General features: G+C 40.7%; 1 protein-coding gene across 1 annotated transcript in view; it reads right to left on the reverse strand.

The window, feature by feature from the left end:
* The window catches only part of cnmd (chondromodulin), an 83,258-nt gene that overhangs the window by 49,634 nt on the left and 19,484 nt on the right, over positions 1–14,140 (reverse strand). Inside the window, exon 4 of the mRNA XM_063052810.1 lies at positions 8,269–8,382. Coding sequence (XP_062908880.1) covers positions 8,269–8,382 — 114 coding nt within the window. The remainder of the gene's footprint in view (positions 1–8,268; positions 8,383–14,140) is intronic.

Genomic DNA, 14,140 nt, shown 5'->3' on the forward strand with positions numbered 1-14,140 from the left:
TCTAAAAAAAATTCTTGAGATGAATCAGCAGTTAAATGCAATTTTGAAAAGACTTGAGGCTCATTTCAATATGTCTCAGTGGGACTGCTTATAAATTCTCTGGATGGAACTACATTCAGATAAAGCAGGTTTCAGTTTACGAAAAGCATCCATCACTTTTCCCTTTAGATAGTCCTGTGGTTAGAACAAATTTGCTTATTTCCTGGCTAATAGTGGTATCTTTATGGTAGGCTTTCACCCTAGGCTTTAAAAAATAGGTGGTGACTGTCAGTAATTGTTTTGGTCCTTATCCCCACCTCCTATCAAAGTTTCCCTGGTACTCACCAGCATTCTGAAATGAAATTCAAAAAATATCTTTGTGACAGCTAGATACAATATTCCTTCTGACTCTTTGTTAACTCAGACATCCCACCTCTCCCGGAAGTTCCGGGAGTCTCCCGCATATTAATAGTGGCTCCCTGATGCCCGCAAATTATATACAATATCATGGAAATCAATTTTTTTGAGAGTGAGTGAGAGAAAAGCAAGAGAGAGCGCGAGAGCGACCATGAGAGAGAGCACGCGCGAGCGAGAGCGAAGGCAAGCGAGCGAGCGAGAGAGAGCGAGAGAGAGTGAGCGAGCAAGCGAGCGAGAAAGCAAACAAGAGCGCTTGAGAGCGCGCAAGCGACCACGAGAGAGAGAGAGAGAGAGCGAAAGAGAGAAAGAGAGACAGTGCGAGCAAGAGAGCACCATGGCAGAGTGTTCCAAAAAAATATAAAACATACGTCACCCCAGACTACACTAAAGTGTACCCCTGCTTAACAGGGGTCAAAATAATGACAGTGTTGCTCGCTGAACTGTTTGCAACAGTGACTTTTCTATTGCCCATGGTGGGTTAAGACTGTAAAAGACATGTTGAGGTGAGTGTAACAGGTGTCATTCGTTCATTAGCATAGCTAACGTTATTTAAACTAGCTGGCTAGCTGCTAAGGAGCTACTCTATTGCAGACATGCCACCTCTCCCGGAAGTCTCCTGCAAATTGATGGTGCTACCTCCCTGAAATGAGTTTTTGCAGGGTGGGATGTCTGTTAACTGTTCCAAACAGAATGGGTTCTAGAATACATTTTACACTATTTTTAGGTCTTTTTCTGTCAAGCAATACAAACTATTTCCTCCAGACGATAGTTGATGGAAAACAACTTCATACCCAAGTGCTGGTTGAATGTATTGGGGTGTAAGCCAAGTAAACAGAAGGTAGACCATATTTTTAACCCTCAGTTATTGGCGTATTTCTAATGATAAGCCAAATGAATATTTGAGTTTCAGGATGCTGAGCTTTACTTAAAATGGGTAATTTATTCAGTGCTCAAAAATCAAGAAACTTTGTTCATACAGTACAATAATAATGGGAAGGGGTTTCCGAGATGTTAAGTAGAACAGGATTAGTTTTATACTGTTGCATTTCTCTTCTACCCATCTGATAACTATTCCAGGTGTCATTATCTGCAGATCAGTCCCTATAGGATAAGGTTCAACAGGGAAGCAGTGACAGCTATGACAGTCCTCATATGTATCCCTCAGACAAGTTTTAACAGCCACGTGGCATTGCCAGCATCTATCAATATTACTATAGCCTTAATTTTAAGCATCCAGATTCTTCCAAACAAGCACTGTTACTGTCCAGTTTTCTGTGCACTGATACGTGGAAAGTGGGGCTGATGTGTTTATTGCTGACCAGCAACATTAGGAAGATCTCATCAACCAATCCACTGACAATCTGACTGCACGGGGCTCGTTCTTGCACTGATTTGGTCACCTGTCCACATTGTGCAGGCGAAGAGAAAGTGTTACTCCTCTTCTCGGTGGTCAGTTGGTTTGTGCCTCTTATCAAAAAATAATGGAAATCAGTTACTGCATTTCTGACATCTCCCAGAACATGACCATGCTTTTCCATAACGGGCAGAAGCACTGTGGGGATGGGAGGGGGCATTTTTGTCTTTCTCTGTGTCATGGGCATAGGTCAGGGTATTAAAAATAATTGTAGAGACTGTCATAACTCTACCCTGTAAAAGAGATCATCAGCCAACAAGACCTAAATCTTTAGAGCAGTGCAGAACTTCTATAACTAATAAGAAAGAAAGAAAAAAATATGGTCTCTTAGAAACAGAGACAGGATAAATTATTACCACAAATAATAAACATCAAGTGCATATTTTGTATCTTCTTTCATTGTGAGAGACACAATAAACATAGCAAAAACAATTATTTCAAAAGTTGTGCAAGAAGCATGGATTTAAAAGCATGATCATTCAATATAATGGGAACTCTTCAAGTAAAGATTATCTGCATCAACTAGAATGGCTGTTTTAAGACAGCTTTTCCTTCAATAGTGGGTCAGAAGCAGGATGGCAACAGGATACAAAAGCATATTGCAACATTAAGGGTGGCACCTGGGTCAAACAAGATAGAGTGGTACCCTTAAAGAAAACCCCTTAGCTGCAACAGTGAATACATCTTGATCCATTGCTACAAGATGAGAGGTTTAAGTTTGATGAATGTCATGACATAGGCCTAGATAAAGACAGGACTCTTAATTTATGCCTATTCAGGACTGTCCTTGCAGTGGTTTCATACGTTTCCTGAAGCAAGATTAACACTTACAGTGCAAGTTGCAGTGGCAATGACGAAGGGATTGTATGGGCCAGTATGAGATTGCCATGTGCCCAGTTTCCTTCAGGAGAAAGCACACACCATCTGCGGCGGAACTACCTACTGCTCATTTTGTATTTCTGTTTATGCCAATCACAAATAATGATCTTATTTACATTTTAATTGGGTCCTGCAACAGATAGGGAATATATGCTACATCAACTTTCTACATCACTGTGTCCTCATTCATATAAAATCTTTCTTGAGTTCCTTCTGCTGTGAATCTGGGCGGCTCTTTGCTGTTTGTTCTCTGAAAACACAACATGAAAAAGTTGACAGCAACACTGACTTTGTGCAAATTCACTTGTCATACAAAACAGCATTACCAGCAGGACTAAACTTTTAGGTACTTCAAAAGAAAAGTGAAAACTGCTAAACCTGAGGTCAGTACCCTGGTGGTAAGAAGTTCCAGATAAACGTCATGAAGCTTCTGACTTTCCTCGGAGTCCTTTTCTTTCTATTTCAAAGAGGAACGTACATTTGGATACTCTGCAAATTGACTTTGGACTCTCTGAATTGGAAAGTAGAGATGTGATGATTGACAGCATACTCCGCCAGCCTGTTCAACTCCTTCAGTGACTAAAATTTCACATTCACGTTTGCCTAAATATCAAGCAACTAGAATTCAAAACCTAAAAAGAAGCACACATTTTTGGCTCGTCTTTGCTCCTTTTTAACCTGGCATGTTAATATAAATGTATTTATATGGAAGTGCAATCCTGTATTTCTGGTTCACAATGCATTTTGTCGCTATTATTGACATGAAACACTTATAAAAATCTCAATTTATATCTCCTGGAAAGTTCTACTGTTCTAGTCTGCTGCTAAAATGGTGTCTTTAATAGATTACTCCTGGCTTGTGTCTCCCAAATACACCCCAGAAGGCTTCTCATCATTGTTTTTGTCTAATTTTCATGCACAAAAGATCTCTTCAGCACTTCTCTTGATTCATCAGTTCCTTAACATCTCTGTGATTAAGCTCTGTGGAGCCATTTACTTACAAATTTTCTTCAATGCAAATGTAGTTCTCAGATCTATACCTTTTAAAAATATTTTCCGTTTCCTGGTGGCCAGGGGTAGTCAAGCCTTTTGAAGAAAGTATCATTCACTCAAGATATAGTTACAAATAAAGGACTCTTCATTGACTAACTTGAGTGAGAATAGTTGGTGCTCTGAAACATAATGTCAGCACCAGTCAACATGAGAGATAAAACTGGGAAACAAAGCTAAATCTCTAGCTCTAATAATCCCTCTTTTAATTGTGGGCTTATATACCACATATAAGATGTAATAAGTAGACTTACTTAGATGGTAATGTTTAAGAACATAGAAAACAGGAACAGCCCTTTGGCCCTGAAGTGTATGGTGACCATGATGTTAATTTACACTAATCCCATCTGTCTAGACATGGTCTGTGGACCAGAACTGCACACAATACTCCAAATGTAGCCATACCAAAGTTCTATACCTCTGCAGTGTGGCTTGCTAACATTTATACTCATTGCCTTGACCGATAAAGGCAGGTATGCTGCACTTCCTCTTTGCCTCCCTATCTGCTTGTGCTGACACTTTCTGGGAGCTATGGACTTGTACCCCAAGATCCCTTCTATACTTCCAAGGGCATTGCTATCAACATTTTTCATATAATTGACCTCCCAAAGTGCAACACCTTACACTTGTCTGGATTAAACTCATTTAGCATTTCTTTGCCCATATTATGTATTGATTCTTTATCCTTAACACCAGAGGTCCCAGTTCTGATGCTTACTCTGCCTTTTTCTGGAGTTTGAAACATCTTTGGTTTCCTAGTTCTGGTAAATGACCATTGGTCCAAAATAATAACTCTTTGTTTCTCCCTCTACAGATGCTGCATAATCTATTGAATATTTACAGGATTTTCAGTTATATGAACCAATTGACTAAAACACAATGAATAAGGCTTTTAAGGTGAATGCACATCTGTGCTCCTGGATTACTCAGACAGGCATTGTGTTCAAGAGTATTGTTCAGTAAAAAGGCTGTGCAGGTTCCATAAAAGAAGATGGGAGGATCAAAATGCAAGGTTTCTGAAAATTTCTTCACAATCTATTTTAATGAAGGGATATCTTGTACTGACATAGTTTCAGATGTCTACTTGTCTTGCTTGTACAGTCACTTATAGATCAAATGTAAGAAAATGAAGAAATATATTTCCTTACTCTCAAATAAAGTAAGAAGTGTTTTTGAATTTCACTAGTTACAAGTTATGTCTAAGTGCCCATTGCATACATTCATTGTCACTCCCAGAAGCAACCTTGTTAAAATGTGCTTGTTATGCCTCATAAATATTGTGTGATTTCATTACATTACTCCCACATGTTCTGAAGTGGTTCTTGTGCTTTTTGCAAGTGCTAATGAGATGGCTGTCCATAAAGTGTCCATGAAGTGTCCATAATTTTCAAACGGTTCTCCTATATTGGCCAAGTATAGAATGCATGTTGGTCAAATTGCTTTCTTTTGCTTTATCTTCTCAGTCTCTTATTATATATGCCATGAGGATGGCAATATATCCTACAGATGTTCTACGATTCCAGATGACCAACATACTGAAATCCATATTTAGCTACTCTTCTACCAACAATTATATTTTGCAGTACCGATGAGTTTGAAATTATCATTCTATTTCTCCTTGAGTTATTGATGCATTGCTCTGTTGGAAGTGGGTTTGCTAAAATAATGGGAGCCCACAGTATTAGTCTATGATATGAAAGTGTACTTATTGGCTAGATTATTAAGGTTAAAGTGGAATGTTTTAAACCTTCATACTTCTTGACCTTGTTAGTTTGTGACCAAATGTAAAATTTCTTTGCTTTCTCTGAAGCATTTTGAGCAATGGAACTTGCATATTTGTTAGCTACCAAAAATGACTTTTCTCTTGAGTCCTCAGTCTGACTTAAAGCTCCCTATCAATATCTATCTGCAGAAAAGGGAAAGATCTTATTTATAAATCTTTGACGTCAGCTTTGTGATTTATATATTTTAAATCATGCAGCAATGGGGCGGGGGGGGGGAATGTTGAGCAATAAACATTTATCATATATATATTTTTTTCCCTCTCACCCCTTACCGGGTGGTGTATGTGTGTATTTTTCCCTCAATCTCGAGTCCTCTGCCAGCGGCCTGGAAACTTGAGGGCTCAGTCCTGCTGAAGGGTCTCAGCCTGAAACGTCCACTGTTCTCTTTTCCATAGATGCTGCCTGGGCTCCTCCAGTATTTTGTGTTTGTTGCTTGGATTTCCAGTACCTGCAGATTTTCTCTTGTTTGTGTTCAGCGCAGTATCCTTGCTGTTCCTAGTAGTGTGCACTCTTCTAGACCGAGATCTCAGATGTTGTTCCCGGAATTTGCTGGTGGCACTCTCCCAGTCTAGGTGTCCTAGCTTCAAGTGCTCCTATCACTACTGTGATCACCCTGGCTTTAACCTTCCACATCATTTCTATCTGCTCTTTCAAGCCCCGGTAATTCTCCAGCTTCTTATATTCTTTCTTCTTGATGTTACTGTCATTTGGGATTGCCACATCCATTACTATTGCTTTCTTCTGTTCCTTGGTCAATATTAATACGTCTGGTTTGTTGGCCAATACCTGCTTATCAATCTGTATTTGGACTCCCAAAGGATCTTAGTTCTGTCATTCTCCACTACCTTCTCGGGTACCTCCCATTTGAACTTGGGACTGTCCAATCCATACTCAGCGCTAGTGTTCCTGCAGCCCGGTTGTGCTGTTCAGTCTATGCTGTCCCTGCCTGCATCTTGCACCTTGCTGCTATGTGCTGGATGGTTTCAGCAGATTCCTTGCACAGTCTACACCTTGGCTCTTGTCTGGTATGACAGACTCCTGCTTCTACTGCTCTTGTGCTCAGTGCCTGTTGTTGTGTAGTCATGGTCAGTACCTCTGTGCTGTTCCTCAGTCCTGCCATTTCCAGCCATAAGACTTTCTTATGTCAGCAATCTCTGATATCTGCTATATGTGATAAATGTCTACTGGTGCATGATTTTAAATTCAGATTCAACATCTGTATAGTTTCACCTCCTAGTTTATCAGTTGGCCAATGTGTTGTTAAATTTATAACTAAAGAGGGACCCTTAGCAAAGTCAGTTTTCCGATCCATATCTTCAGCTTTGATAAATTCAAGGTGGAGTAGATGTGGACGTCCTGCCCTACTTCTGATGCTGTTCCTATTCCTATTCACTTGTTTGTTGCTTTATTTATCTGTCTATTGAACACAGTTTGTGTTTTTGTTGTGGAAGTCATGTCGCCTTCGGTCATGTTCCTTCAGATTGACAGACGATTGTTACAAATTTCTTGCAGGCCTTTTAACAATTGACTTGTCCCTATATGGTCCAATATAAACAGCGGCCCTGTTTCAGTCCACTGACACCTTTCCAACTAGAGTTTGTTACTTAATCTAACCATTTTAAGGCAGACTGAAGCAACTTACATCTGAAGATTCAAACTCATCAGGGACCAGTTCTCCTACTTGTAAATGCACTAAATGTGTTCCTACTGGCAGCATACGGTGCTCATAGCAAACACATATACTTACTGTATGTGAGACTATATACAGATTATCAGATGTAAACCCACTATCCTGGTCAAAAATGTTTTCTGAGCCCTTAGACCAAGAATTCTCACTATCTTTCTTAACAACCTGTCAATTTAATAAAAATCACATTCATTTTTTCAATTAAAATCTTAATTGAACATAGTCCCTCAAATTGCAATTATATATTTTATGAAATCTTCGACTGAAAGGTGTTAGGTGACTGGTCAAAAATTAAAGTCTAATTAAGCATCACTTTCTCTAGATTAGTACATGTATAGAATCCTCATTATTTCAATTTTCCAACCTGCCACAGACATTATTTAAGGTGCCACCTCTTTCTGTCTCAACTGAATGTAATTTGCATATCAGTAATCCTATTAATTAGTCCAGGTGGGCTCTGGCTACTAATAATAGACAAGGGGGAAGGTATAATGTACAGCAGCTGCTCATTTACAATGGAGTTACTGCTACCCTGTCATATGCAAATTGTTCTGATTTTAAAAACTACATGATTAAAATGAAGGATTCCTGAGTTGAACCTACTTTATAAACCATTATTCATCTTGCCTGCTATGTTATCAGGCATTAACCTATTTAGTTTAGTTCGGTTGTGCATTGTGCACACATCTCTGTGTTTTTCATTTCGTACCTTTCTTATGGATTGTCAGCCAGCAGACATCAGATATTTTTTCTCAACAATGTCAGCGTATGAAATTCATAAAATCTGAGCAACTAGGCCAGCGTCCCTTACAAATCTGAATGTCACACTCTTGGGGAACATCTTACCCTGCAGCAGTCTGTATCTTTGACTGACTGACATGGCGAGGAGGTCTAGGGAAATCAAGAGGTCTGCAATTTATGCATACATTCAGTTGAAAGATGCTGCAAACCACAGCTCTAAATAGAATTATTAGATTCACTTTCTCCTTTTAAAGAGTTTGTTACCTGGGTCTTGCAGATCTAAAATCATTAGAAATTCAAATCCACTTAACACCTACAAGCTCAAATGAAACTGCTTCTGTTTTCAGACTCTCGATATCCGGCAGATGTGCTTTAGCTTGCGCTTTGATGTAGCACTTCTCTCCTCCAGCAAAGCGAATTCCTGTGATTCCCTGTTCAACAGAAATTACCTGCAGTTAATAATCTATATGCATGTCTGTAGCTTTTCATGTTACTGGGAAGAAGGAAAAAGTGAAACAATTTGCAGTTTTGTTCTGAGCTATTCAAGGAACAAGTAGCCCTAGTTTAAGAGCAGCCTTCAGTCCCCGAGCCAGAGCCTGTGGTTGAAGGCCCGCTCCAGAGACCTGTGCACTCAATTCAAGCTGCACCGAGGACATGTAAAGCTATCATTCTTTCAGGTGGATGCAAACATTATGTGAAGAAGGATGAGGGGGGCTCTTCCTTGTGTTGCGACTCATATCTCCCTGGTATAATACCACACCAGAAGATTATCAGAGCATCACCACTTTGCTGCTTTGGGAGATTGCTGTGTACTCCATTTCCCACACCACAGCTTAGAAAAAACACATCAATGATATTAAATCACCTGAGATTATAACACACCATGTTAATGCAAATTCTTTCTTTCTTAGCCCTGATATATTTAGCTCATTGGAATGTGGCTTAAACTACATTAATAAAGGTATTACTTACAAAAGCATTGATTCCCAAATAGTCAGGGAATGTAACTGTTTTACATAAAGTAACACAAAGACAATTATCACTCGTCCCCTGTCCCAGTGAAGGAACGTTGGAGGTGAAATTTAGATCGTCAGTTCTCTGTTTGTCCATGGTTCGACTGTGTGGATCTCAAATTAGGCAACCAGCATTTTCACCCAAAGGGGACTGAAATGTTATGGAAAAGTAACCCGGTGCTGGGCTGTAGGAGCCTAATGCAACTTGCAAGAAGCAGAATACAAAACCTGTTCTGCCCAAAGGGCACTGGAAGAATAGAAGCCAGAAGCATCTTAGAAACTGGATGTTTGGAGCCAAGAGGGACAGGCATCAAACCATACAGTGATAGAGCACAGCAGTGCAGAAATAGGCTATTTGGCCCATCTAGTCTATACCAGGGGTGCAGTGCTATCTGGAGCGCACCCGGCACATCTTTAAGAAAAAACGCCAAAGTAAACAAGCTAATTCATTAGGTGTCACCCAGAAGTCAGTCTTCATTAGAGGAACTGAGGTGGAGAGGGTCAATAACTTTAAATTCTTCAGCATTAAGTATCAACGTTTCTCTCTCTGAAAAGTGTCAGAGGATCTGTCCTGGGACCAGCACGTAACCGTCATTACAAAGGGAGCACGGCAGCACCTATACCTTATTAGAAGTTTGTGTAGATTCAACATGTCACCTCGATTCTGACAGCCCTGTCTTTTCAGCCTGTCTGGGCTGGCATTAAAATTGACCAAACAATGGAACAGCTAAAGGCTCCAGTGCCCTGGAAAGAGGAGTGAACATCGCGTAGAGCAAGTGAAATCGGCAATCACCTCTGATCTAGGCCGACATTTACGTGTCGGGTGGCACCTAATGAATTTGCTTGTTTGTTTTGGCTTTTTTTCTTAAAGATGTGTCCGGTGCACTCCGGCTAGCACTGCACCCCTGGTCCATACTGAACTGTTACTCTGCTAGTTCTGTCGACCTGTCCTGCATCATAGCTCTCCGTACCCCTCCCATTCATATACCTATCCAAACTTCTCCTAAAAGTTGCAATCAACATCCACTACCTCTGCAGGCAGCTTGTTCCACACTCTCAACATCCTCAGACTGAAAAGTTCACACTTAGGCTTCCCTTAAGTATTTCACCTTTCATCTTTAACCTATGACTTTTAGTTCTAGTCTCATCCAACCTCAGTAGAAAAGCATGCTTGTATTAAGAAACATAGAAACATAGAAACATAGAAAATAGGTGCAGGAGTAGGCCATTCGGCCCTTCGAGCCTGCACCGCCATTTATTATGATCATGGCTGATCATCCAACTCAGAACCCAGCCTTCCCTCCATACCCCCTGACCCCTGTAGCCACAAGGGCCATATCTAACTTCCTTTTAAACATAGCTAATGAACTGGCCTCAACAGTTTGCTGTGGCAGAGAATTCCACAGATTCACCACTCTCTGTGTGAAGAAGTTTTTCCTAACCTCGGTCCTAAAAGGCTTCCCCTCTATCCTCAAACTGTGACCCCTCGTTCTAGACCTCCCCAACATCGGGAACAATCTTCCCGCATCTAGCCTGTCCAATCCCTTTAGGATCTTATACGTTTCAATCAGATCCCCCCTCAATCTTCTAAATTCCAACGAGTACAAGCCCAGTTCATCCAGTCTTTCTTCATATGAAAGACCTGCCATCCCAGGAATCAATCTGGTGAACCTTCTTTGTACTCCCTCTATGGCAAAGATGTCTTTCCTCAGATTAGGGGACCAAAACTGCACACAATACTCCAGGTGTGGTCTCACCAAGGCCTTGTACAACTGCAGTAGTACCTCCCTGCTCCTGTACTCGAATCCTCTCGCTATAAATGCCAGCATACCGTTCGCCTTTTTCACCCGCTGCTGTACCTGCATGCCCACTTTCAATGACTGGTGTATAATGACACCCAGGTCTCGTTGCACCTCCCCTTTTCCTAATCGGCCACCATTCAGATAATAATCTGTTTTCCTATTTTTGCCACCAAAGTGGATAACTTCACATTTATCCACATTAAATTGCATCTGCCATGAGTTTGCCCACTCACCCAACCTATCCAAGTCACCCTGCATCCTCTTAGCATCCTCCTCACTGCTAACACTGCCACCCAGCTTCGTGTCATCCGCAAACTTGGAGATGCTGCATTTAATTCCCTCATCCAAGTCATTAATATATATTGTAAACAACTGGGGTCCCAGCACTGAGCCTTGCGGTACCCCACTAGTCACCGCCTGCCATTCTGAAAAGGTCCCGTTTATTCCCACTCTTTGCTTCCTGTCTGCTAACCAATTCTCCACCCACACCAATACCTTACCCCCAATACCGTGTGCTTTAAGTTTGCACACTAATCTCCTATGTGGGACCTTGTCAAAAGCCTTTTGAAAATCCAAATATACCACATCCACTGGTTCTCCCCTATCCACTCTACTAGTTACATCCTCAAAAAATTCTATGAGATTCGTCAGACATGATTTTCCTTTCACAAATCCATGCTGACTTTGTCCGATCATTTCACCGCTTTCCAAATGTGCTGTTATCACATCCTTGATAACTGACTCCAGCAGTTTCCCCACCACCGACGTTAGGCTAACCGGCCTATAATTCCCCGGTTTCTCTCTCCCTCCTTTTTTAAAAAGTGGGGTTACATTAGCCACCCTCCAATCCTCAGGAACTAGTCCAGAATCTAACGAGTTTTGAAAAATTATCACTAATGCATCCACTATTTCTTGGGCTACTTCCTTAAGCACTCTGGGATGCAGACCATCTGGCCCTGGGGATTTATCTGCCTTCAATCCCTTCAATTTACCTAACACCACTTCCCTACTAACATGTATTTCGCTCAGTTCCTCCATCTCACTGGACCCTCTGTCCCTTACTATTTCTGGAAGATTATTTATGTCCTCCTTAGTGAAGACAGAACCAAAGTAATTATTCAATTGGTCTGCCATGTCCTTGCTCCCCATAATCAATTCACCTGTTTCTGTTTGCAGGGGACCTACATTTGTCTTTATCAGTCTTTTCTTTTTTACATATCTATAAAAGCTTTTACAGTCCGTTTTTATGTTCTCTGCCAGTTTTCTCTCATAATCTTTTTTCCCCTTCCTAATTAAGCCCTTTGTCCTCCTCTGCTGAACTCTGAATTTCTCCCAGTCCTCAAGTGAGCCACTTTCTCTGGCTAATTAATGCTATCTATACCTTGATAATTTTGCATACCTCTGTGAAATCACCCCTCATTCTCCGAAGCTCCAGGGAATAAAGTCTTAACCTGTTCAATATTTCCCTAAACTCAGGTACTCAGGTTCCAGCAACATCCTTTTAATTTTCTCTGTACTCTGTCAATCTTATTGATATCTTTTCTGTAGGTGAATGACCTGAACTGCACACAATACTCCAAATTTGGCCTTACCCAATGTCTTATGCATCTTCAACATCACATTCTGCAATCAGTACTTTAATTTATGAAGGCCAATGTGCCAAAAGTTCTGTTTTGCCTGGCTTCATTAAAATCCTGCCCCCTGCTACTGCACTGAATGACAGATTGACACATATCAGATTTCCTTCCTTGAAGTTTGACTTATAGCAATTGGATAGCAAATCAAGACACACTTGAATATAAAAATGATTTCAGACAAAGATAGATTGGTATAATTCCTTATGAATCAATATATATGTCATTAACAAGAACCTGAACAACTTAGAAATGTATACAACCTTAAAGGTCACAAGAATATCTCAATGTGTCTAATGAGAACATTGAAGAACAAAATATAGTGCTGAGACAGTTACTAAATAAAAACAGAACACAAACAAAGAAGACAGAAATCCCAAAGTCAGATCAAAGAACCAGGTCTTAGGGGGTCTTGGAAAAGGAGTGGGGGGAGAGGTTTAAGGAGAGAATTTCAAATGGTACTGCTGGTGTTGAAGGCAAAATTGCCAATGGCAGAACAATTAAAACTGGAAATGATGATGGCCAAAATCAGAGGGCTAGAAATATGCTGGGAGGTTACAGAACAAAAGAGATTACAGAAAAAATAGGGGACAAGACCATAAGTGTGTTCAAAAGCAAGGATGAGAATTTCATAGACTACTGTGATTTAAGCAGGCAGGAAAGTTATGGGTCAACAGAACTGTGCAGCTAGGGATATACACAGCAGTCTTGGATGACTTCTGGCTTTTGCAGAGCAGAATGAGGCAGGCCAGCCAGGAGTGTGTTGGGAAAGTCAAGTCTACAGTTAACAAAGACACGTTCTGAGGGTTAAGCAGCACAGGAGATGAGGCTGGTGTGAATCAGGCATTGTTAAGGAGGCACAACTAGAAAGCCTTTGTGATAACAGAAATATGGAGATGGGAACTCATATCTATCACACAGGAGAAACAGATGACCAGTATAGAGAACAGTTTAGGAGAGAAATTGTGGTGTAGAAAATAACCACAAAATGGTGACTTTCGTCTGCCCTATATTTATTTTTTTTATTCAGTATGCTGGGCAGTCTTTTATTTTATGAAAATCTGATGGGGCTCAAATTAGGTGGTGAGTTAAAGCTAGTTGTCTCCACCACTCGTGGAAAATGACAGAGTTCTGGACGATGTGACTCAGAGGCAGCACAGAAATGAGAAGTAGGAGGATGTCAAGGATACTGGAAGCAAAGCTGTGGATATGAGGAGAAGCCATTGCTGAATGTTCACTCTCTATTGTTTAACAGCCAAGAATGAACTAAGTGAATACCAAATGGCAGCGGTGACTTGTGAGAAGAGGAAGGTGAGGTGACTATGTCAATGACAGTAAGATAGTTAGGGAAGACAAAGGGAGGTACATTACTGAGATGCCATTAGTGATTCTAATCAACACTGTGGTGCTGTGAAGAGGTCTGGAAAGTTTCAAACTCAGAATTTTTATGAAGTTGTGTGTGCATTTGGGAGATGATAACATGCATAGGAAGATTGGAGAAGAAAGGAATATTAGAGGCAGGGGAATAGTTTACAGGAATGGAGAGCATGGTTTGGCATTTTGAGGAGGTGAATGATAATGGCATAATACCTAACTATAAGACCCATTAGCAGTGTCACCTGACAAAAGGAGATAGGAAGGGAAATTGGATGGTCAGTAGTCCATTGCAATACAGTGAAGGGTTAGAGATGTGCAGAACAAGTTTGCAGAGGGCATTACGGGGATGAGGAAATATTGAAA

Source organism: Mobula hypostoma, chromosome 7, assembly GCF_963921235.1.
Source record: "Mobula hypostoma chromosome 7, sMobHyp1.1, whole genome shotgun sequence".
Classification (NCBI taxonomy): Eukaryota; Metazoa; Chordata; class Chondrichthyes; order Myliobatiformes; family Myliobatidae; genus Mobula; species Mobula hypostoma.